General features: G+C 46.6%; 1 protein-coding gene across 24 annotated transcripts in view; it reads right to left on the bottom strand.

The window, feature by feature from the left end:
• Positions 1-23,600, bottom strand: part of Kalrn (kalirin RhoGEF kinase) — a 612,231-nt gene that overhangs the window by 340,547 nt on the left and 248,084 nt on the right. For all 24 annotated transcript variants that reach the window (XM_052740404.1, XM_052740400.1, XM_052740397.1 and 21 more), the window contains exons 7-9: positions 11,252-11,443; positions 8,344-8,475; positions 6,329-6,559 (exon numbers count right to left, since the gene is read on the bottom strand). In XM_052740404.1, coding sequence (XP_052596364.1) covers positions 6,329-6,559; positions 8,344-8,475; positions 11,252-11,443 — 555 coding nt within the window. The remainder of the gene's footprint in view (positions 1-6,328; positions 6,560-8,343; positions 8,476-11,251; positions 11,444-23,600) is intronic.

The raw sequence follows: 23,600 nt of genomic DNA on the forward strand, positions 1-23,600 counted from the left end.
ATGAGAGTACCATGAAACTCCCAGAAAGAGGGGTGTGCACATATAAGTAGCCAGCCTCTAACCTGCAAAGTCCAAGAAGAGAGGAGAGGCACCCACTGCCTCCTCCTACTCGAGGCGGGGGGGGGGGGGGTGGATAGAGCATGCCCATTAGGATGAGAGAGAGCACAGTGAGATGGGAAGAGCTCCCCATCTTCACTCCAATCAGAAAGCGAAAGAGCCATGTGTTTTATACTTGAAAATATCTGAATGAGTGGATTATCACCATTAAAATTTTAAGTGAGAAATTTTAAACTGCTAATTACTGCCACAGGCAAGTGGATATTATTCAAATATATGATACAAAGGAAAGCCTCACCAAGGCTGAGTTAACATCACCGACTGAAAAACGAAAACTGGGAGTGGCTATTTGGGGGTAATTTGTATTATAGACAAATAGGTGTAGAGAGCAATTCTTAAATGATGGGACACAAGGAAAAGTGTCAAGGCACGAGTGTGACTGTTTTTATGGGACAGACAGTTTGAGGGTCAATCTGAGGCTGTCAGAAGCTACATAACATTAGGAAAATCTCATCCTGTGGAACCAAGTCCTCCACCAGGGCTGTTTGATCAGTGACATTCTAACACTAAATGATGACCCCCTTGGCCCAGGGCTGTGTCTTATTCCCACCCCCCACCAGAGAGGCTTACAGCAGGAGCTCTGAGGTCAGGGAGTCTGGGGTTTGATGCTATGCTCCGCCACCAGGTGTGGGATCAGAAGTGAGTGTACTTCACCTCTCTATGCCTCAATCTCCTTCTCAGAAAGATGGAGACCAAACTGCCACCTGCCTCATGGTGTTGGGAGATTAAACAGGAAACGGCAAGTGAAGGGATCAGATGTCTAATCACATTTCCTCACACAGCCGGTGCATTCAGAGCTCTGAACAATGTAGCTTTTATAAACAATTTAGTCTCAAGAGTCGGAACTAATCTTTTCTTTGATGTTTGAATTTCTTCCCGACATTCTTATCATAGAAATAGTCCATTTCAAATCCTGAAGATGGTTCCTCATATGTATATTCTAAGATCTGATTGTGTGCACAAGGTGTGCAAGCCTTTTACTCCTAGACAATCTTTTCTTCTATAGGAAAAGGTAGTTTCCAGACTCATCATGCTTTGCTCACTTTCTTTTTGTTTTTGTTGTTGCTGATCATTCTCAATGCAAACTGTGATGCTTACCTTTTATTATATTACTGCCAAATGGATTATTCAATGGCCAACTGGTTTAGTCTGATTAAGGCGCTGCAGTCACTACAGTTAGTGAATGACTGATTATCTGAAATTAAATACTCACAGATCTCTTTCAGGCATTTTTTTTTTCAAATAAAGTCAACAAAGTAAAATCTTTAATTTTCCACATGAGGCATCAGGAAAATTAATGCAGGGGAGACTCCTTTGCAGTTTAGGAAGTCTGGTTCTAATAGTATTTTTCATCAGTTCAGAACATTGCCACCAAGCAAGCTGAATCTTACCGCCACTCCTGCTAGCTTAGGAGTGGAGTGGACGGCTTAAGAACAAGATGCTCTTTTCAGAGGAGGCCATAGGAGCCTCAAAGGTGCCAGTGCTACATTCACACCATCATGAACAGCTCCATCTTCTTCCAGCCAGTGGTGGGCATTCAGCTAGACTTCCTATTCCTGCTCTGTCTGCCTGCCCGCATGCTCTGCCTGTAGCTTAGCTCTCTGCCTTATGACCTTCCTAAGAACACTGCTCCAAGCTCTCTGCCTGTGCACCAAAAATCAGTGCAACTCTCACCCCCACCAGAGGGCACTCTATCCTGGACTCCACCTGAACCCAGACAGCTGTGTGCCACTAGTAAGTCCTAAGGTGCATATGTCTTCTCTCAGGTGCAGGGGCTTCTAGCCCAGGAACTTGCATACAGCAGACATTCCAAAAATACTTGATATTATAAAGATGCCTCTATAAAGTTTATAGAGTCATCATATAAAATAAAACAAAAACCAGGCAAGGAAGAAGGGGAGGCAGAACAGGATGACCTGCTGGGGTGCTCCCAAAATAGTTTCTCTAAGAAAACACACAAGCAATTTACTTCTCCCAGAAAGAGTAAATGTCTAGTTACTCCTTGCTCTGTCCGGCTGGGTGAGGTCTACATGGGCTTGGAACCAGCCTTTTGCACACACAGGAAGCCAAAGGAGTTACAAGACCATAAAAGGCACAAGGTAGAGAACGGGTAACGCCTTCATGGAGTGCTTTTATTGATGTTGCCCAATACTGTTCTACACTAAGATGGAAAAAAAACCCAAAAACAGGACTGAAAAATATTCCACACTGACTGTATAGCAGGCACCCTTCCCTTTCTTCAGTTTAATTAATCCAATTCCAGTTGTACCTTTAAGATGAATTTCCAACATTCACCCAACCCAGCAGGGAGAAAGAAAGCTGAGAACACACCTGTTGGGACCGAGAGAAGGAAGGTAGGCCAGTTCTGGAAGCAGGTGTTTAAATGCAATCTCTTCCACTGACATCTTTAGATTATACATCTTGGCTTCACTCCTCTTTAAGCCTTAAAGAACAAAATATTCCTACCTGGGCAAGATCTAACTCCAGAAATGGCAATGGGGCAGGATGTCAGACAGCTGGGGGGTGACTTGCTCTCCATCACCCCACTGGGGGGCTCTGGCTCTTTCTTTTGTCTGTCTCTCCACTTCACACGTTCGTTTCACCTCCCTCCCCTGCTGCACCTCTTTTAATGCCTTCCATCTTTAAGTCTATCTCTGCCTCTGCCTCTGCCTGGGGTATGTGGTCTGTCTTCCCCTGTATAATGTGCATCTTTATCTCTCCCCTAGTCTTATTTTATGTCTGTGTCTCTCCTGGGGCACCTGGAATATGGATCAGATGATCTACTTTCTGGTCCCGGCACTACCATCAACTAGCTGTGTGGTTATGACCAAGTCCCTTTACATCTCCGGGACTCAATTCCCTCAACTGTCTAGTAAGTTTTACTGGCTGTGGTTTTGGGCATTGAGAGCGTTGAGATTTAGTCACGGAATGAAATAGAATCCTCATCAGACAACCCACACAGCAGATGCCGGGCGTCCCCAACAGCACAGGCAGCAGGGGGCACCCGAGGACCACGGAGAGAGAATGTGACTATGCGCTAGGCAGGCATTGTGTTTGTACTCTGTGCCATGAGTAAGGTCCTATAGTTATCAGTCCTGATTTAGAGGTGCGAAAAAACAAAAACCCAGCAACATCATGACATGCAGCAGTCTGTCAATGTCCTGCTGGTCACAGAGGTGAGACATGTTGAGACAGGATTTACAGACTCCTGAGCCTGTGCTGGTGTCTGCCATTCTGCATTGCCCTGGCTGATGATACCTGCACACGAGCCTCCCATGCAGGCTAGTGAGAAAACATCTCTGGATCCTAAATGTGTTTAGGTATCTTAGGTCCAGACTATGGGTAGGGTCCAAAGAACTTTCTTTTCCTTTAAGACACCAATCCTGACTTCTCACACCATTGCCTGAAACTGTTCCACGGATGTTCAATTACCCTACGTGTTGACTGCCGTGCTCGGGTAGACTTGTTCTTTGTATTTTCTTGTATCGTTCTAATTAACTGACCAGGTATCTCAGCAGCATTTAGTTCAGTTCTGGGTCCATGAAAGAGACCCGAACTTCTTGAATAATCAGTGAGCATCATGGGATGCATGAACACTGAGTTTGTGTCCCCTGTGTCCTCAGCCCGGGGCCAGGAACACCAAGAACCTCAAGATGTCATATCACAGTTCTCGTAGGCTGGCTCCACTATTCACGAATAAAGCAACCATGGCATGGGTGAGAGAGGACCAAGGAGTCACTCGACAAAAGCAGGTGGAGGGGGTCCTCTCAGGATTCCTGTCAATTCATCAGACATAAAGAGAACCCAGCTCCATGCGGACACAGCTAAGAGCCGGAAAGAACTCAGAAAGAAAGAAAGAAATCCTGACCTCCATTCTTGAGGTGACTGGTACAGATGAGACATGCACAGGTTTCAAAGGACAGTGGGGATCAATGGTGAGTGTGTTATCAAGATTTTGTTCCTGGAGACCGAGCCTCACGTAGCCCACGCTGGCCTTGAACTCACTATGTGGCCTAAGATGACCTTAAACTCCTCATCTTATGTGCTAGGATTCCAGGCACATGCTTCCACACCAGGCTGAAGCAGGCAAATAGTGTGTGTGGTCTGTGTCCCCAAACTAGGATGGCTCATGCAGGGGTGGCAGTCAAGAGAAGGACGACTGCATCCGTCACGCCCACCCCCGAGCGGGTGGTTCAGCTGCCTTTGGAAACAGTCCAGACAGCTGCCAGGCACTACTGATTGACAGGATGTCAGGTAAGCCATTGAGATCCACCAACAGACTCATTCCCCCTTACTTTCACAGTTTTTCTCCCACCTACATGCATATATGCACAGAGAATAAATGAGTGAGCAAATGGACGAAGCGGGTGGGTGATGATGAGTGAACACTTACATACCCTAAAAAGAACAGTGGAGTTGACCAGTCTGAGAATTCAGTCTTCAAGAAATATCCAAGTCTCTATCACACTCACCACCTAGTCTTCCCATCTGCTTTCCCACTTCGCCAACAATACAATAATCTGAGACACTTATTGTTAAGCTGTCATAGAATAGCCATATATGCCTCCTTATGACTTTATTACACTTTTCTTCCCTATAGTATAGATGCCATGGGGCCACAAGAAAGTCTGATGACATCAGATCCGTGAGAATCCAAGTGTGACACGCTTCCCTCCTCATAGCTGTTCTGCAGCTCTCCAGAGGCCTGCCTGCGTCACACAGGAGGGTACCGAGCAGCCCAGAAACACTATCCCACTTGTACTGGCGGCCAATATCATCTTGGCAAGCCACAGAGAGTTTACGGAAGTGGCCACACCCTTCTTTTGTCCCTAGGAGGCTGGCACCTCACTCATCTGTCTCACTTGCAGACCAGACAGCTTCCCTGATCTCTGAGCTCCGGGTGATGAATTTATCTGGACAGCTCCAGATGGCAGGAGCAGGCAGCTGACTCGTCTGCTTCTCCCTTCCTGCCAGCCCCGGGCCTCAGAGCTGATTGGCACATCAGCCGTGCTTACCCCTGGGGACTGACGTATCCTTATGATGACTCCATCACATGTCAGTCAGGAAGGGGTGCCACAAGGGAGTTAGGGGAGCCCAAGAAGGAAGAGCAAGCCTGAAGGTCCCCGTACTCATGCCAACTCCCAGAATGTATAACAATAGCAAGGATGCTCCCTAACCTGCCTGTCCACTTTGGGCACCTAGTACCAGGCTCCTGTCAACAGCAGCTGTGAAAACCTGTGACCAGACTCTCACTCCCTCATGCTATCTTGCTCTTTCTGGATTATACTTCCACAGGAGAATGGAAGGAGAGTGAATGGGCACTTCCGGTGTAGAACACTGAAATCCCACAGTGGCCATCATCTCAGGAGTTTGACAACAGGTGTTTGTACCCAGCGCCTCACCCTGCATCCCCAATAAAGTGAGCGGGAGATGACCTTGGCCTTGATCTTGGGTCCAGATCCTGCTCAGCTCCCCCTACTTAGTGTATGGGTCCTCTGGGCAAAGCTCTCAGGTCCCCCAAAGACAGAGAAACAGAAAATATAAGTGGGAAAGAATGAGTGATTTCCTCCGAATGGGCATTTACGGCCTGGCTATATTGTTACATCAGAAACGATCATTTCATTATTATCGGCAGCGACGGAAGAGCAGGGACTAGCACAATAATACAAAAAAGACAGATAAAGCCAGAGTAACCTCTGACCATGGGATGTACAGGGATTGATAGCCTTGCTTTAAATCAGTTTCAAAGGTCCAGCTTTGTTAATAAATCATAAAGGCCCCTACGCTACCCCACCCCTACACTATCAGTCCACCGAATCCTTGATCAAGAAATGAGTTCACTTTCTGTAGAGTTCCTCTCCAGCAGTGCTCATCTGACCCGCCCCCCCGCCCCCAGTTGTCTAGGGTCTCCCTGCCAGCACGAAGTTACCTGATTACAAGAAGCTAGCTGCTACTGGGGTCAAACCTCCTCCCAACACTCCTAAGAGCTAGCTGCTCAGCAAGATGCACGCCAGTCACAAGGCCAGTTTGTTTTGCCTCATTTCCCTCTCTCCCTGCAGTGTGTGGAGGAACAGCGGAGGGCTGAGCTGCAGTGCTCCCTCAATCAGTGCAGACTTCCTTGAGCCTGGTAACCAGGTCAGGGTTCCAGCTGTCGGCATCCTGAGAGGGAGGAGGGGACGCGGGGCAGCGGGCGGGCACAGAGCCTGTTTACCTGCTGCACGTCCTGCTGGAAGACACACAGCTGCAGCCGCTGGTGCAGCCGCACTTTGCGGTGCTGCCAGATGCTCTCGAGCCGCCGCTGGTGGTGCAGCACCTCGTGCACCACATCCAGCACCTGGTGTACCGCCTTGGAGTAGTTGGCCGTGGCTGTGAGAGACTCAGAGTTCCCAGGACTCAGGGGGCGCTGCAGGACATCCAGCAGTGCTTTGCCATCCTGGCTGACCTGCAGGACGGAAGGGAGATCAGGTCAGGAGCCCGGATCAAGGGAGAGCAAATGCAGGCAGGGTCGGAGAGAGGCGAGAGAGTCTGCCTGACATCCTTGGTCTCCACTCAGCTCATCACAACTAAGGAGTGTGCCAGCCATGGTGTCTACAGTCTAGAGAACAGGACATCCAGGGTCGAGGGAGAGAGGGGCTGCAGGACCCCTGGCCAGTTGGGTGTGAAAGCCTCTCTCCCATATCCAAGTATAGCTGACTGCGCATGGGCAGGGAGTCTGCCTTGTTCTCGGCCCTTCCCCCGATGTCCATGATAGTGCCTGCCCTATGGCAGAGGCTTCCTGAGTATTCTGAGTGACTCTACATCAGCTGGCGGAACTTCATGTCAGAAAGAAAGCCACCTGTGTCCCCAGCCTCAGTCTCCCAACTTTCTCGTCCTCAGCTTCCTCTGCTTGGCTCCAAGCTTCTAGATACACTAAGAGAGGCACTGGTCCTCAGTGTCCTTGTCTGTAAAAGGGGAATGGTAAGGGCGCACACTTCTCAGGGTGGCAGTCCTTGTCTGTAAAAGGGGAATGGTAAGGGTGCACACTTCACAGGGTGGCAGTCCTTGTCTGTAAAAGGGGAATGGTAAGGGCACACACTTCTCAGGGTGGCAGTCCTTGTCTGTAAAAGGGGAATGGTAAGGGCGCACACTTCACAGGGTGGCAGTCCTTGTCTGTAAAAGGGGAATGGTAAGGGTGCACACTTCACAGGGTGGCAGTCCTTGTCTGTAAAAGGGGAATGGTAAGGGTGCACACTTCACAGGGTGGCAGTAGCTATTAAATGAGTTAGAACGTGCAGAGTGCACAGGGCCCAGCACATAGCACTGGCTACCATTTTACCTTTGTCTCTACCACCTCTCCTGCTACCTATCTTTTTTATTTCTGTTCATTTTCCTTCTTTGATCTTTATTGGCTCTTACACCCTTTCATCCCCCCTGCCCTTTATAGAACCCCCTGGTTTTTCTTGAGATGCATCTTTCTAGAATATGCAGAGTAGGGTCGGGACCTTCAGACTGTAGACACACCACTCACATTCCTGGACTCCCCAGCTTCACCCTCAGTGCTGGTGGCAGTGGGTACTGTATCCCTGTCATTCCTGTCTCCGGTACCCTGCCACAATCAGGAGCACTGCTCACTCTGGGAAGTGACATTGTAGGATCAACACCTGTGGCCCCACAGTGCCTGGCAGAGGTCCCACTGAATGTATGCCTCTCCCTCTCGAAACAGTCGATAATGGAAAACAGTTTTCCAAGTATTTATTTATTAGTGGAAGGGCCTTTCAGTTTGCTCTTTGCATGAATGGCAGCTTCCTACTCCTGCACACTGTAGAATTTCCTCTGGCTCTTCCAAGAAGAGAAGAGTTTTGCTCAGTGAGCTGTATTTTTTTTTTTAAGGGGTGAGGGTGCTGATGTTACCCATTCTTTTACCAACAAGAAGGCAAACGCAGAAGAGTTAGCCTTGCTTCCTCACACCCTTCTTCCCTCAGGAGGACATTCACTGTTCACACAAGGTGAAGGGCTGTCTAGGTCCATGTGAAGGGGGGAGAATGTATCAGGGTGGGTGCTCAAGCCATGTCTGCTGCTAGCTAGAGACTCCAGAGCTTACAGGTCAAGGTTCCTAAAGACATCTCTGGAAAGAAGAAAATGTTCTTCTCTTAAAATCCAACCGAGGTTAGTCCACAGCACACACGGCAGTACTCCAGCCCCCTCACTCAACACACACAGACCCATGGTTGTCCCTCAGGTTCTTACCTCTGTGTAGGCCTGGGTCACCTGCTCATACAGAGACTGGTGGTGGTGGATGGCCAGCTCCAGGTCCTGCATCTCAGAGGGAAGGCCACCTTCGCTACACATCTTGCACCAGGCATCCACTCCTGACAGAAACTGGAAAGAGATGCCAGGTGAGTCAGTACGGGGTACTGGGTGGAGAATGGGTAAGTTAAAACATTAGAGAGGGTCAGATACCTTGGGAACAATGATGAGAAATTGTAGTACTTCAGAAATACCTTCAGAAGGCTGAACTAACCCCTACTACCAAGTTCAGCCAAGGAGACATTTGGAAAGGACAGTTTCTACAAGGACGGGGCAGGGCAGGTATCTGGATGTTCAATAGGATATGCCCACACAACATCCACCAAGTCCAGGCACCTACACAGCCCGCTATAGCCCACAGATAATGAGTCCTTGCACATCTGGGCATGTGAGAGGGTTGAATGGGATGCAATGAGAGTTTGCAGGCCTGTGCTTCCTGTGCACAGGGAATTGTGGGGAGAGGCAAAGAATACCCCAAGAGTATCGCCAGCAAAGAACACCCCAAGAGTATCGCCAGCATCCCCTGGGACCTCCTATAGGGTATTCAGATTAAGGCTCAACAGGACTTGCATTTGACTCAAGCTCCTGAGGGCTGAACATGGAGGGACATAGGGCACACTGTGCTGCTCCTATAGTGGCAGTGGCTCCTGGGATGTGGTGTACAGACAGACCTTAGCAGACACAAAATTATTTAAAAATTAAAATTAACAACTGTAGAAAACTATGGGTCTCCCTGTACAAAGGGTGAGCTATCTAAAAACCACTCAGATTTATTGGGTGGAAAAAATACACCTCTAAAACGCAAATAATTCTTCACCCAACAGTCTGGAATGGTACTGCCTGTGATTCCCTCGCCTGGGTGCACAGCTCCATTTAAATTAATTGCCTAAATACCTTATTATCTCATTGCCTAGAACAGCCCATAGGAGGACAATAAAGAGCTGCCTAAATAAACGCATAAAAAATAGTCTTGAATCTGTTCTTTCTTTCTTTCTCCCCAACTAAAGAGAAACGTGGTTTATGATTTTCCCCGAGGAAACTGTGCTAAAATAGATACAAATAAACTTGTTTCTGAGCCAAACCAATCCAAGTCAGAAAATCTCAAATCAGCAGTTGCTTTCAGTTCTGGCCCCGTGTTTTCTTCTGCAAATATGTGACTACTCATCCTGGTGTCTGTCAGTTCTTAGCCCCTGGCCTGTTGGCTGCTACGCCTGGTTTTACATTCTGCCTCTTTAGGCATCTCTTGGCAATTCTGGAAGAACTGCCAGGTACTCTTCGGTGTCAGATGGGACATACTGGGATACTTCCTGTTGGGTTTTTGTTCCACCTGCAGGTACTTCACAGAAGAACCCAGGAACAACTTGACATTCTGGTGTCACCTGGGGATAGAGGGATTTCCCTGTTTTAATCATAGAAGTCCTAGAGCAGGTCCCATAGAGTGGTCAGCCTAAAGCCAGAGAAAAAAGGAAGGACCAAGTCTTCCATGCTAACTAGATAAACCCAGAACCAAGTGAGCAAGCGACAGAGCTGAAGACAGAACAGGTGGGACACCAATGTCCTTAGGATCCTAAGAAGGAACCAGCCACTCCTTAGTTCAAAGAAAAGATGTGGCTAGGTCCCTCTCAAAGTGTGTAGGGCCATGTCTTGATTTATAGCAAGTATTTATTTCAGAGTTGGGGGGCAGCTATAGATGGAAATAAACACAGGTGAAAACAAAAAAGGATGCTGGGCCAGTGTGTACAGCAAATACACGCGGTAGTAACACCTACCGACTGGAAGCACATTAGACAGCTTTCACGGCCCACCTATCACAGCCTGTCTCCTCCCTACAGCCCTGCGAGACTGATAACAGGCTCACACTAGAGAAGGGGAAAGGAGCTTAGAGGTGGGGTTGGCATGTCTGAAAGTTAAGAAGCAGGGGGCTGGGTACAGAACCCTCATGTCTGGGCCTCAAAATCACGACTCCTTCAATGGTTCCATGTTGTCTTTCCTGTTAGACTGGTTGGGGTGGGGTTTAAGACATGACTGTGTCAGAAACTTTTACTGGTGGGTTACCTAACCAGAACACCACAAAAGAAACTTAGAAGACCACGGGTTTTTAATGTTAGTCACTTCTGACTTGAAGCCTCAGCAGCCCAGAGACTGTATGATTTTAGCAGTGGATGTGAGAAAATGTTTAACATTTAGTACATACATGGATGTGTGTGTGTGTGTGTGTGTGTGTGTGTGTGTGTGTATTCACATTACAAATTTTATTAATATAAAGGATGTGTAATCTACAGCTTATAGAGAATAACATACACTATGATCTACACTGTAGTTTCCCCCAGCCAATCCACTCTCACAAGATAAACTCTTGTGTCCACAGTCAACCAAGCTTAAATTGTTCCAATACAACACTGTGATATTTTTGTTTACGTTAAGGAGTAAGACCAAAGCTTGTCCCTCAGTGATGTGAGTGTGGATACTGAAAGGATATTCCTGGACTCTATGTGCCACTCACCTCGTAACTGTAAAATCGCACCCTCCCAGTTTCTTAGGATTCTAGAGTAGAGCACACGCACACACACACACACCCCTGCATCTGAGTTCTTTCCTGTTTATGTGAAAGTAAAGCCATACGTTACCAATGTTCCATATACATATATAAAATGCTCCATATGTGTGTGTGTGTGTGTGTGTGTGTGTGTGTGTGTGTATATATATGGAAAACAAGGTTTATTACTGAAGCTATTCAGTAGGATCTTAAGTTGTCTGTACAGAGTGTGCATGTGTGTTCCTATCCTGCTATGCCCTGCTCTTACATGCCTCCCACTAATACCATCTGCGACAGGTCTCTGGGTCTTACCTGCTCTGCCTTCTGATGGAACACAGCAGACATGGCCAGGATGGTGCTGCGTTCATCCAGGGCAGCAGCAAAGCTCTTCCACTCCTGGTCTAGCTGTGTGGAGATCTGCTTGATTTGCTGGGAGGCGTAATGGCCGGCCTCTGAGAGGCGGGAAGCGACAGACATGATGCGGTTGATGTTGACATAGGCATTCTAGGAGGCAAGGCAGAGGAAACACTTAGTGGAGGCAGACTGAAAAGGTAGCCATCATTGGGCATGGCTGGGAAAGGGGTATCCGGAGGACCACCCAAAACCCAAATCCCGAGAGACTGGAATAGGCTTGATATCTGTATCTATAACAGGCCCCAGGAAAGTCCTTCTGTAGAGCTGAGACATTTCAACCTGAGAACCAACACAGATTGTATACCAAAGACTAACCCACATCAATGCAATCACTTTACTCGAACTCTGTGGAACCCTCACAGCCATTGAAGCTACTCTCTACGGAGTACTCTTTGGACCATGGAGTGAGCTGAAGGCAGCAAAGACATCTCTCTTACTCTGGAGAGAGCCGTACCCAAGGCATAACTGTCCCTACAATACAGCAGAGAGGGTGAGGACGTGGTAATTAAACAGCTTTCCATCACCAGACAAAGATGTCCTTCCCACCTCCCTAACTTCTCATTCCCTGACAAAAGACCTGAGGCATGAGCCACTAGCCAAGGTGTTCATAAGGACAGAATTTAGAGGCCACAATGTTTTTTCCACTCTAAAAATAAGATCCGCGGACCCCCTTCTTCTCCCTGTGTGACTTAGGAACATTTCCCTACTTGATTCCAAAAGGCACCAGGGGGTGTTCCCCAAATGCATCTGCAGCAACTTCCTCGACCTGCTGTCTCCTTTCACATTGTTTTGTTTACATCCATTCCCATTTTTGCTTGCCTAATAAAAACCCGTGAACATGTATGTTGTTTCCTACTAGGCTAGCAAAAAGATCTCCAGGAAGGAACAAGACAAAAGAAAAACCCCGCCAACACAGCGCCGCCGCGGTGATCCTGGTTATTTTTAACAGCTCCCTCCTATTAATTGTCTATCCAATCAGCTATGTAATGTGGCATCCTCGGGGAACTCTTCTGCACACGATGCCCGGAGGACCAGGGGCCAGGTTATTCACACTCTCACTCTTTGTTACAAATCTTCTCAGATGATGATAAATATTCCTCAGTGGCAGCATTTTCTCTGGGCTCTGTGAGCTCTGCTGTAGTGTTCATTAACACTGGGGGAGGCTTAATGAAGGTTCCTTTATTTCCCTTTCCCACAGTCTCCATTCATCTCAGCTGTCCCCAACCTCCACATGCTCCATTCCGAAGCTGGCCTGGGCTGATAAGGTCTCTCTTAATTTAAAAGGTCTCTGTGGAAGTTGAAAGGTTAAGTGAAGCACACAAGCCCACATCCATTCTGATGTCCTCCGAGTGCCATCTTTGTTTTTGGTGTGGCATGAGCCCTCTCTTAAGGATTCCCTTAAGAGAGCTAGACTATCTCTGGTGGTTGTCACGTGAGTCAACCATCCTTTACAGAAGTATGGATCGTTATCAACACCGTTTGCTGAGTTAGAACACTGAAAAATTAGACTATTTATAGAACTGTCAGAAAAAAAAACCAACACTGTGCTGTGAAATAGAAGGAGGGGAAGAGGGACGAAAAGGAAGTGCGGGTTGGAATAGCTTTGTCTTCTAGGGGACAGCACCGAAGCCCTCCCAAACTTCCTGCTTTGGTCATTGTTTTTGTCCGGGTTCTTCATGAAACAGACCTTGGCGTAGAGATGTCAGGAAAATACTCAGCTTGGACACTCTCCCAGGAAGCACAGCGAGGGAAGGGGAGTCATGGCTGGGGTGGATAAGGGTGTATTTATCAATGGGTTAGAGCCTCGAGTGGCTGGGTTCAGTCTCTCCGGAGGCCTCTGAAGAAACTATAAAACGCACTTCCTAGTGATCTTGCTGACAGGTGCAGAAGCTGAGCTATAGGCACATTAGGCCCCACTGCTCAGTGGTTAACGCCCCCAGCTCCCACTAGAGTAACTGGCATTTGCAGCCTGACCTCCCACAGGCCAACCATACCCAGAGGCCAGAGAGCCACCATCACAGAGAAACACAGGAAGCTGCTGGCAGTCATCAGCAGATGACACCCAGGGTACCTATGGGAAAGTAGATGGAGCACTGGTAATACCTCATAAAGTTGTCCTCTCAACTGGGTTCGAACCCCAGACTGTTCCTCTCCTCCCGGTTATACAGAGCTCTGTACAGAATTCAGTTTTCCTGTCCTGGAGGGGAGCCCAGTGTTCAGCCTGGGTCATGTAGGGTACAAGAAAAGCCACAAGAGTAAGACATCCATTTCCTTTGTCACCCGGCCTGCTTCCATTCTCTGCCTACCCAGGGAACACAGAACTTTGCAGCTATTACAGATGTCCCACTGTGGCCACCTCAGGAGACTGTTAGCAGCTTGTCACTCGTTCAAATATTTATAGAGAGTGGGGCAGGCTCTGTGTTGGGGACTCTGAGAGATCAAAGAGTAGGGCAGAATTCCTGCCCACCTCAGGGTTCACCATGGAAGACAAATCCTCAAATAACTATGATTTAAAGCAAAATTAAACAAGTTCTTCCACAGAGATAGAAGCAAGTCATTGAAGATACAGAAAGAGAAGGGTTTGGGCCACCAACAGAGGTGGTGGAAAGGGGCTCCCCATGTCTGAGGGAATGGGGATGCTGGCAGTTCTCCAAGGTCCCCTCTACCCTAAGCCTGAGACAACAGAGGAACACTAAAATCAAACAATAAAAAAAGACCAGAGCTTAGCGTCATATTCTGGAGACAATCACAGAAAACGCTCTTTTGTTTCTTCATCGGTGGGCAGGGAGCTGTCGTGCTAAAACTAACAAGTAGTTATAAGTCACAGAAAACGCTGAGTCAATCCCCTGCACAGGAGAAAGAACAGAAAGCTGACTCGTGCATTTGCTCATGTCCCTCCCTACAGCTCCTGTGCAGAATACCAGAATACCCAGGCGAGTCATACCACCAAGCTCATCCTACTATTCATACTCTTAACCTAGAACCAGAGGGAAATGGGCAGTCAGGTTCTAAAATGACGCTGAGGACAAAGACAGCCACAAAGGACATGTGAAAGGAGGCGTGGCGGGGAGAGTCCACCAACTGGAAAAGAAAGAGGCAGGCCAAAGAGCCTGATGAAGAGAATAAACAAACAGGGTGTTCGCTCAGGAGAAATAAATGGCATTGCTGGGCCCGCAGCCAGTCCATTGGGCAGTTCTTTTGTGCGATGGTTCTCTCTCTTTTAGAGAACACTGAGAGTCATGTTTGTCTTTGAGACACAGCCAGCAAGAAAGGAGATCATGGCTCTTGTGGCCTTTACGGCTGCTGTGGCTGTTCCCTCCTCTCTCCTCTCTGTCTGGCTCTCCCATAATTTTTTTTTTTCTTAACATCTTCAAATACAACTGCACAGCTGTCTATCCATTAGGGCCTCACTGTTACTGGACCAGAGGAAATATAGATGGAATCTGCTCCCAGCAAGGACTCATTTACGATGTCATGATGCCTCAGGGCACTGTGATGGTCTAAGTAGGTAAGAGTCATGTGTTTGAGTGTTTGGCCCATTGGGAGTGGCACTATTAGGAGGTGTGGCCTGCCTTGCTTGGAGTAGGTGTGGCCTTGTTGGAAGAAGTGTGTCACTGTGGAGGCAGGTTTTCAGGTCTCATATGTGCTCAAGTCACACCCAGTGACTCAGACTCCTGCTGCTGCCTGTGGTTCAAGATGTAGAACTTTCAGCTCCTTCTCCAGCACCAACCATGTCTTCCTAGGCACCGCCATGCTTCCCATCATGGTGATAATGGACTAAACCTTGAAACTGTAAGCCAGCCCCAATGTTTTCCTTTATGAGAATTGCCTTGGTTGTTGTATCTCTTTACAGCAATAGAAACCTTAACTAAGACAGGAGTTGAACTAAGTGGTCTCAAATTTTTTCATTTCTGGGTCAGCAGTGTCTAGAAGGCAAGGACAGCAGTGCCTACCCAAGAAGTACATAGTTCAGCCTTGCTGTCCATGGGCCACATCTTGGCTCTCCACTGCCTTGCAGTGTGAACCACCTGGAGCTGGATCTCCTGAGTTCTTCATGTTCCACATGACCAATGGCCCCCGCCCTTCTCACACTCTCTCCTCCTTAGCCCCTCTCCCTCAGCAGACCTTCTCAGACAAACCTGAAGATAATAACTTGACTAATAACCGACTTGAGGAGTATCTTTGTTTGTGCACATACTGACCTCAAACTCACTATGTAGCTGAAGCTGACTTTGAATTCCTGGTCCTTCTGCTTCTACCCACTGAGTGCTGGGATTACAGGCTGTGGTAACCATGCCCAGCTGATGAGTATCTTCTAACATCCTTCAGAACGGATTTATTAAATTCTCCATATACACTCAGCACTACTATTATTATTATCATGGTCGTCATTATTTTTTAAAGCGTACTGTAGTGTGAGCTATAACTTTGATCTACTCTACAGAACGCACTGCAGTTGCCTCATGGTCGGTTGTATCATCTACCATCCTCCCTCATCATTTGGTTCCAAGCAGGAAAAAAAAAAAAAAGTCCAGCAAAATCTTATGAATTTGCAAACCTGGCACCCTGCCCACTTGGGCTCCCTATGAAATTCTCCATTTGTTTCATCCCCAAAGGCATGACTTGGAGATTACAGGTGGACAGCTCCTTCTCTTGTGGCCTTGTTGTCTGCTGTGACACTGGAGTTAATAGGGCAGCCACTTTCCCAAGAACTACTTGGCAGAGTCTTGAGCATTCAGCCCTACAGAAAAGGGCTCTCATTTTGAATATGGTTCTTGCCTTTTGCCGAGCGGCCATGGAAGCATGCAAAGGTCCTTACTGACAAAGATTCTGATAGCTTTCCATTCCAAGGTGCAGGCCAATGTTTTCTGTAAACTGGGTTTCTTGGGTGGTAGACTCTGAGGAGACACCAGCTCTAGAAACAAGCGATGGCTTTAGTGACCTTAAGCTCTGTCAGGGGCTGGTTGCCAGAGAAGATCAGTGCCAGGAGTGCCCATTATTTGACTCCCATTCACTTCTCTTCTAAAAACTGGGGCAAATTTCATATTCCTGTGGTCACAGACTCCCACTCTGATCAGATGCTGTGTGTTACCTGAAGCAACACAAAGCATCCAGTCAGTTGCCTAGCAACCATTAATGTGCTGAATGGCAATGTCTTTTCCCTCATCTAGTTTCAGCAGACTAGCATTATCCTCCAACCTGTCCAAACCAAATCAAAGTATTAATAAAAACATGATAATAAGTGTGTCAACTATTCCAACTAGAGGCACCAGAAACAGTCAAAGCCCCAGCCTGTTTCACAGAGAGCACAGCACAATGTCCCTTACTGTTCCTGGGAAGATGCACCTTCCATAAGGCCAGTCACATGTGTGCCAGCCCTGCAGCTGCAGCCCCTGCCCCACTCACTACACCTCTTTCTGGCAGATGCTCGAGCCCTAGGAGGAGTGGAGGAACTAGAGCTCTGAGTTATCTACAAGGCTTTCCTTGACCCAGAGAGAACTAAGAATTCAGACCCTGCTAGTAACACTGTCTGATGCTGCGTCCTTCCATTCCTTAAGTTGGAAAAACAGACAACCAAGAGTCTTGAACCAGACTTCTTGAGACACCTCCACTGCTTGGTATGTGATTGCCACATCCAGAGCACCCATAGTTGGACTGTCTTGTCCTCACCCAAGGGGACAAAGTCTTCTGTTTCTCTCTGACAGGACTGCCAGGTGGGGAAGGACCTTCCTCCCTAGGCTGGGTGTGGAGGCCCTTTATTTTATGCTCTAGGGACAGTGTGACTTGTTTCCAGAGGCAGCAGAACATCATCAAAGATCTGTTTCATCTCTGCAGGGACTAAGTCCCAGGCATGGTTCTTAATACCATACCAGTTAATGGAGCCAAGACATCTTCATGGTTACTATGGTTATGGAAGTAGTGACCTGTATCCAATCATCACAATGGCAAAGCCTAAATACCACTTTAGGGCCACTTTTCCTAAAAGGGCCTCAATCATTTGACAAATCCTAGAGCCTTTGACCCCAAATCCAAAGTTAAGGAGGGAGCCCAGGCTAATGACTGGCCAAGGGTCAATGTGCTCAGAAAATCATTTAGTATTGCATCAATTGAGAAGAACACGGTGCACACCAGAGACACACACCTGAGCACTATTAGCTGAAGCTCTGTCCCAGCTATACATGACGATGGGTAGTTCTCAGAAGTCTTTTCTTATCTCAGTGTTCTTAGGCATATAAAAGATGCTTTAAAATACATTCCTAATTAGAGGAAATATGTATTAACTATCAGGAATAATTGTGTCCTTAAATATAAATAGAGGAGATTCTCTTTTTAACCAGTTAATAACCAAAATATCACCTCTCTATGGGTTATAGAGCTAGTGAAATTTATGTTTTGCCTATTTTTATCCAGTTCATTATTTTTTAAATCAGTGATGAAGAGTGAACCCATGGCTCTGCATATATTAAGCAAGTACCTGAGCAACTGAGTCACACTCCAGTCCTCATTCTTATTGAGAAGCAACAATCTTTCGTAGTTTCTTTCTTCTCCATTTTGAATACTTGGAGTAGCTATGAGATATTTTTAATGTTAACAGATTTAGTATTTTTTAATGAAAAATTAAGTATTATTAAGTTTATTTATTTATTTAAATGATTTAATATATCTGGCCAGGCTGTATACAGTCAATATCAAATGTTTCATGTTTTTCCATCTCTTTTGAGTTTAGTAAAGCTTTTGTTTTTTAGAAAAGTGGAGTGAGCCGGGTGGTGGTGGCGGCGGCGCACGCCTTTAATCCCAGCACTCGGGAGGCAGAGGCCGGTGGATCTCTGTGAGTTCGAGGCCAGCCTGGGCTACCAAGTGAGTTCCAGGAAAGGCACAAAGCTACACAGAGAAACCCTGTCTCGAAAAAACCAAAAAAAAAAAAAAAAAAAAAAAAAAAAAAAAAAAAAAAAAAAAAGTGGAGTGCAATTTAGAAATAGCAAAACAGGCAGGTTTTAGTGACTACTGTTCTTATAAGGAATGTAAACTGTAAACCCACTTTATTTAAAGTTTTTCAGAAGCCAAGTTCATGTAAAAATATCATTTTATACTTAGAAAATAAAAACAGAACATACAAATATCTTAACTTCACTTAGTTGATTCTTAATGTTTGTTAAATCAGTTGAGTGATGTGTTCAAAGTCACAAACAGACCAAATGAGCCCGAACCAGGGCTTTGGTTCCCACTCTGCTGGGACTCCTTTTCTTTTTTTTTTTTTTTTTCTTGTATCCTGCAACTTATATTTTTTATTTTGTCATACTCGAAGAGAGCTATAAGTTATCTGTAGGTTTTCCCACCTACCTTTTGGTGGTTCTGGGACTAATGTCTAGTAATAATAAGAAAATAGAGACCGTACCAAGGAAAAGAAGAGAGCTCTGCCTTTCCTCTCTCTCCAGTCTAATCAGACCATATGCATCATTCATATCTTTGTAATCCCAAGCCCACTTTGGGTCCGGGAGCTGCTAAAGCATCAGCTTATGATTAATTAGTTTAACATTACTATGTAAACCTGCTGATCCCACCTGGAAACATATGGACATGGGGCCTGTGACATCTGGATTAAGAACTGATTGTGCTTGAAGCTATACTGCCGTAGCTATGGGAAATGATGAGCCCTAAGTGAAATTTCCAACCCCCCCCCAAAGCACAGGATGCCCTCTGGGGGGCAAATAGGGAAGCTGATGGATGACTATCCAGTCTGGTTTGGCCAAACAGTAGGTCAAGCCAGGTGGAAGCCATCTGTCACTGCTAGCTACAGAGAGAAAAGAGTAGGAATGGACTGGTACTCAGCAACAATAGCATTGGCCCACAAATCCTTTTGCCCCTCTGGCTTGGCTTGTTGTAGAGATGTTTCCTCCAGCAATTGCTTCACAAACCATTAAACAGCCATGAAAACAATCGCCTGGCCATATGTCAGAGGGCCACAGAAACCCACAGCAGGTTGAAGGAAAAGAGAATCATCTTCCTTTCTTGGCACTGAGAGAAACCTCCATGGAGGGGTGTGTGTGTGTGTGTGTGTGTGTGTGTGTGTGTGTGTGTGTGTGTGTGTGTGTTGACAGACAGAAAGATGGATGGATGGATTGATGGATGGATGGATGGATGGATGGATGGATGGATGGATGGATGGATGGATAGATAGATAGATAACCTCACTGCAAGACTAAAAAGGTAGGTACAGCTGGCATTAGATTCAGAAACACCAGCAGAGAAGGTGATTAGGAGCAATACAGCCCTTCTGTAGTGGGATGTGGTAATTCTAGACTGTCTTTAATGTGGAAACCAGAAGCTAAAACTTGAAGTAAATGCATTCATCAGTATTCCATCTATCCCTTGGCCTTCTTGCACAGGGTCTAGCCAGAGTAAGGTCTACTGCATCAGGAGCAGCAGTAGCTGAGAGCTGGTCAGCAGTGCTGAGTACCAGGTACACATGACCTTCTGCATCAAATCAGCACTTTAACAAGGCTGTGTTAAGTGACAGGTATGCACTTGAATGTCTGAGAAGTCCCACAGTTGGGAACTCCAAGGAGCTGTCCTAAACAAAAATTATTATTTCTTATTGCATTTCTGACACTACAATAAGAATAGGTGGACATTTGCCAAGTATAAACATCACAAGTGTTGTGCCTAAAAGCAAGACCACATTTTATCCTAACAATATTCCCAGCAAAGGCACTGCCTTTATCCTCAGGTTTCAGAGGAGATGGCGAGGAATTTGAACACCCTGCCTAAGGCTACACGAGAAAGGAAATGCAGAACTTGTTCTTGCCATGATATTTCACTTTTTGAAAGACTCAGGATGGCTAATGATGTTCACCACAGGAGATAAGACATGGTGAAGTGATATTTCTTCCAAAGGTATAAATAATTATATCCACCCCCCCCAAAAAAAGAATCATATCCCAAGGAAACAGACTTATAGACTGTTTACCTTGTTTACGTGAAGCCTTAGTCCTTAGGTTATTTCGGTAGATAAGACTTATAGATTAATAGTCACCTATGCTTGTCATCTCTATAGTTACGTTAGTTAGGTTATCCAGATTTACAGATACATAGGTCAGATGGACAGGTAATCTTCAAACACTTCATAGACCTAGAGAATATGGCATTTAAATAACTTAGAATTCTGTTGATGTGAGACATAATTGCTCCTGGCTGCACCAATTTGATCCCGAGAGAATGTTGGGCTTCTAAGACATTTCCATTTGGAAGTTTGTCTTCTTGGCACAAAATGGCCTACTAGGCAAAGAACTGCCCTTGCCTCGACGGCTGACAGTACTAATGCAATGCTATCCTTTCTGGACAAGCGGGACACAAGGAAAGCGACCACTGTACTCTGCCAAGACAGGGTAAGATGGTCTTTCAGAATTCCTGCTTCTGAAAATGGTCTGTCAGATACTTTAGGCCTGTAGCCAATTTGAATGCACCAACAATGCTGAGAAACATTAGGTGACTGTCCAGGCTGCCAGCTGTCTCCGTCTACTCTCGCAAGATTCCCGAAAGTTGCTTGCATCCATCTATCATTTCTCAGGTACCATTATATTCCTTCTCAGGTCTTTGATGGGATTGAAGACTAGCAGTTATAGTTACAACTTAGTAGATAGAACATATTAAGTATTAGATTCAGGTTCTTTAGGATAGGACACCTTTTGGAATGATCTTTGTAACATGCCATTTACCTATGCTCTATACTTCTCTGGATTATAGTATGTGTTTCTTGCTTGATATTGTTTGCATTGGTTGTAGTTCCATCTTATCTAGGTCATTATCCCTCATTATTCCTGGACAATATTTGATAACCATTCCTTTGTATATAGTCTTGTATTAGGTTAGAACTTTCTTATTTAGACAAAAAGGGGGAGATGTAGTGGGTAGCCATTCCAGCTTTGATCTGGAAGTTCCAACCCCCATTGAGACTTCGGCAACTGTCACGCCTACAAGGCGGGGCCAAGGGAGGCGCCGGGGGACCCGAGAGCTGGATCGGCGGGCGCTCTCTCGGTTGCGGGACCCTGGATAGTGGAGGTGAACCGAGCAGAGCTCCAGAGAACACCGCTGGACTGTGATACACCTTCCCCAGACTCTGTGACCTACCTATTCCTTAATTTGTAAGTTACGCCATTAAATAAATCTCCTTTTAACTACGTGGAGTGGCCTTAATAATTTCACCAATACACCCCCCCCCAAAAAAAAAGAATCATATCCCAAGGAAACAGAGCCTCTGGGGAGAGAGCTAAATGTCCCTATCTTTGAAGCCTTTCTGTTGTGCCCTTGACTTGCTCTGGAATTCCCAGATCAGTCCCTTTCTAGAATGGGCAAAGAGGCCTAGGGGGTAGACTTCTTCCAGCCTGTCCCTTCATGGAACAATACTATCTACCAGCAAACCCAAGGCTACAGAGGAACAGGAATTTGTCTACATAGAACACAAGAAGTCCAGGATTTCAAGGCCCCTTTAGGCGGTATCTTGCCTTATTGTTCAATTCTTAACTTTGTTATCTTATATATTTATTATCTGTCTATCCATCCATCCATCCATCCATCCATCCATCCATCCAACCATCCATCCATCCATCTATCAAGACATGGACAAGCAGGAACCAATGCAAAATTCTTCTGCCCATGGGTCTTGCACGTCATTAAGAACATCAGAGAGGAAGCCGACAAGATCTACTAGGCACGTATTTTAGTACCACACAAAATACAGCTGGGGAAGAATAGAGCGTAAGAGGTTGGGCGGTGCTACAAGAGACAGAGCCGGGGCACGCTTCTCAAGCAGCGATACCTGGGCCTGTCCCTGGGGGAAGTGGGAGAGGGAAGCATGTGGCTATCTGGAAGGAGAGGCTCCCCATAGACGGGGAGCAGTGGAGCAACAACCACCAGAATCAAGAAACAGCAGGAAATGCGGGTTAGCTAGGGCAGATGAGCAAGAAGCAGATGTTGCAGAAGCTGAAGCTGGCTTAGAGTAGGGTGACAAGGGGCCAGACTTTGGCGATGCTTGGAGATGAGCATCAAGAGAATTTGCTAATTTCCTTATTTCCAGCCCTTCAGCTGTGTCATGAACTCTGACCTCTGCTTTTCACTGTCCCCTCCCCATCAGTCCACTTGGTCCTGACCTCTCACACTTTGTAAATATCTGATTTGCAAATGCTTCACTTCTGTGCCCTTGATCAGTCTCTGCCCATTACTCGGGCTCCTGGCCAGTGTTGACCATGGCCACGATGGCACAGGAACATTGCGGCTGCTTTTTACCTCTGACACTTTCCACATGTGTCCTGCTTGGCAGGTTAAGGCCTTTGGTGTACATTATCTTGTCTGACACACTAGGTTTCATGGACCATTTCATGCCTTTCATTCAACTCCAGGGGACTGCAAAGAAGAGGCATGTATCAGTGTTGGCTGGATTTCACACAAATTAACCCCTCGGCATCTGCAGACCCGGAAGTAAGCAGGCAGTCCTGTAGATCAGTATGTGGAAATGTGTAGGTGAGCTGAAGGAGCCTTGGGAGGAAAACACAGAGAATACTTTACAAACAGCCTAGGGAAAAAAACCATGAGAATAGAGAGTCCTCAGAGAACAATGGATGACAATGAGAAAAGAGAATCCAGAGGTTTGAGCATCCCAAATTACTCTAAACAGTAGTAAGCAGAGGGGACAACAATCTAGGACCAAGAGGAGATAACTATCAAGAGAGAAGACTGAGCCAGGCTGGTGCCAAACACATGTCAGAGGTCTAAGCTGTCATCCAAGCCCTGAGTGCTAGCTTGAAGCAGCTTTTCAAAATCAAACTGGGCCAATGGCTGAGCAGCAGGTGTGTGAGCCAGTGCAGCACATTGGAGTGATGGTGAGATGCTCTTCCCACGCCCAAGGACACCTGTGTTTCCTACCCAAACAGGGCTGACTAGGGACCAGTGCACAAAGGCAAAAGGGCATCAGAAGCATTTGTGGGGAGCAAGAGGGGAGGGTGAGGACAGGCAGGTGTTCTCCTGGAAGCTCTTTACACTGTGGTGGTGGTGGTGGTGGTGGTGGTGTTGAGGCGGGGTGGGCTCCACTCTCTGTGGGAGCCCACAAAGGTTTCCTAGTGAGATCTGAGCTTGCTTTACACAGCAGGGCTCCATCAGGAGATGGATGGACCATGTGCAAGGTCACCAGGTGGTTGGGATGGTCTGCACTTGGCTGGGCTGGAGGAGGTCTTTTGCTCCACCCCTTGGCATT

Source organism: Peromyscus californicus, unplaced genomic scaffold, assembly GCF_007827085.1.
Source record: "Peromyscus californicus insignis strain IS unplaced genomic scaffold, ASM782708v3 Scaffold_16__1_contigs__length_79575227, whole genome shotgun sequence".
Classification (NCBI taxonomy): domain Eukaryota; kingdom Metazoa; phylum Chordata; class Mammalia; order Rodentia; family Cricetidae; genus Peromyscus; species Peromyscus californicus.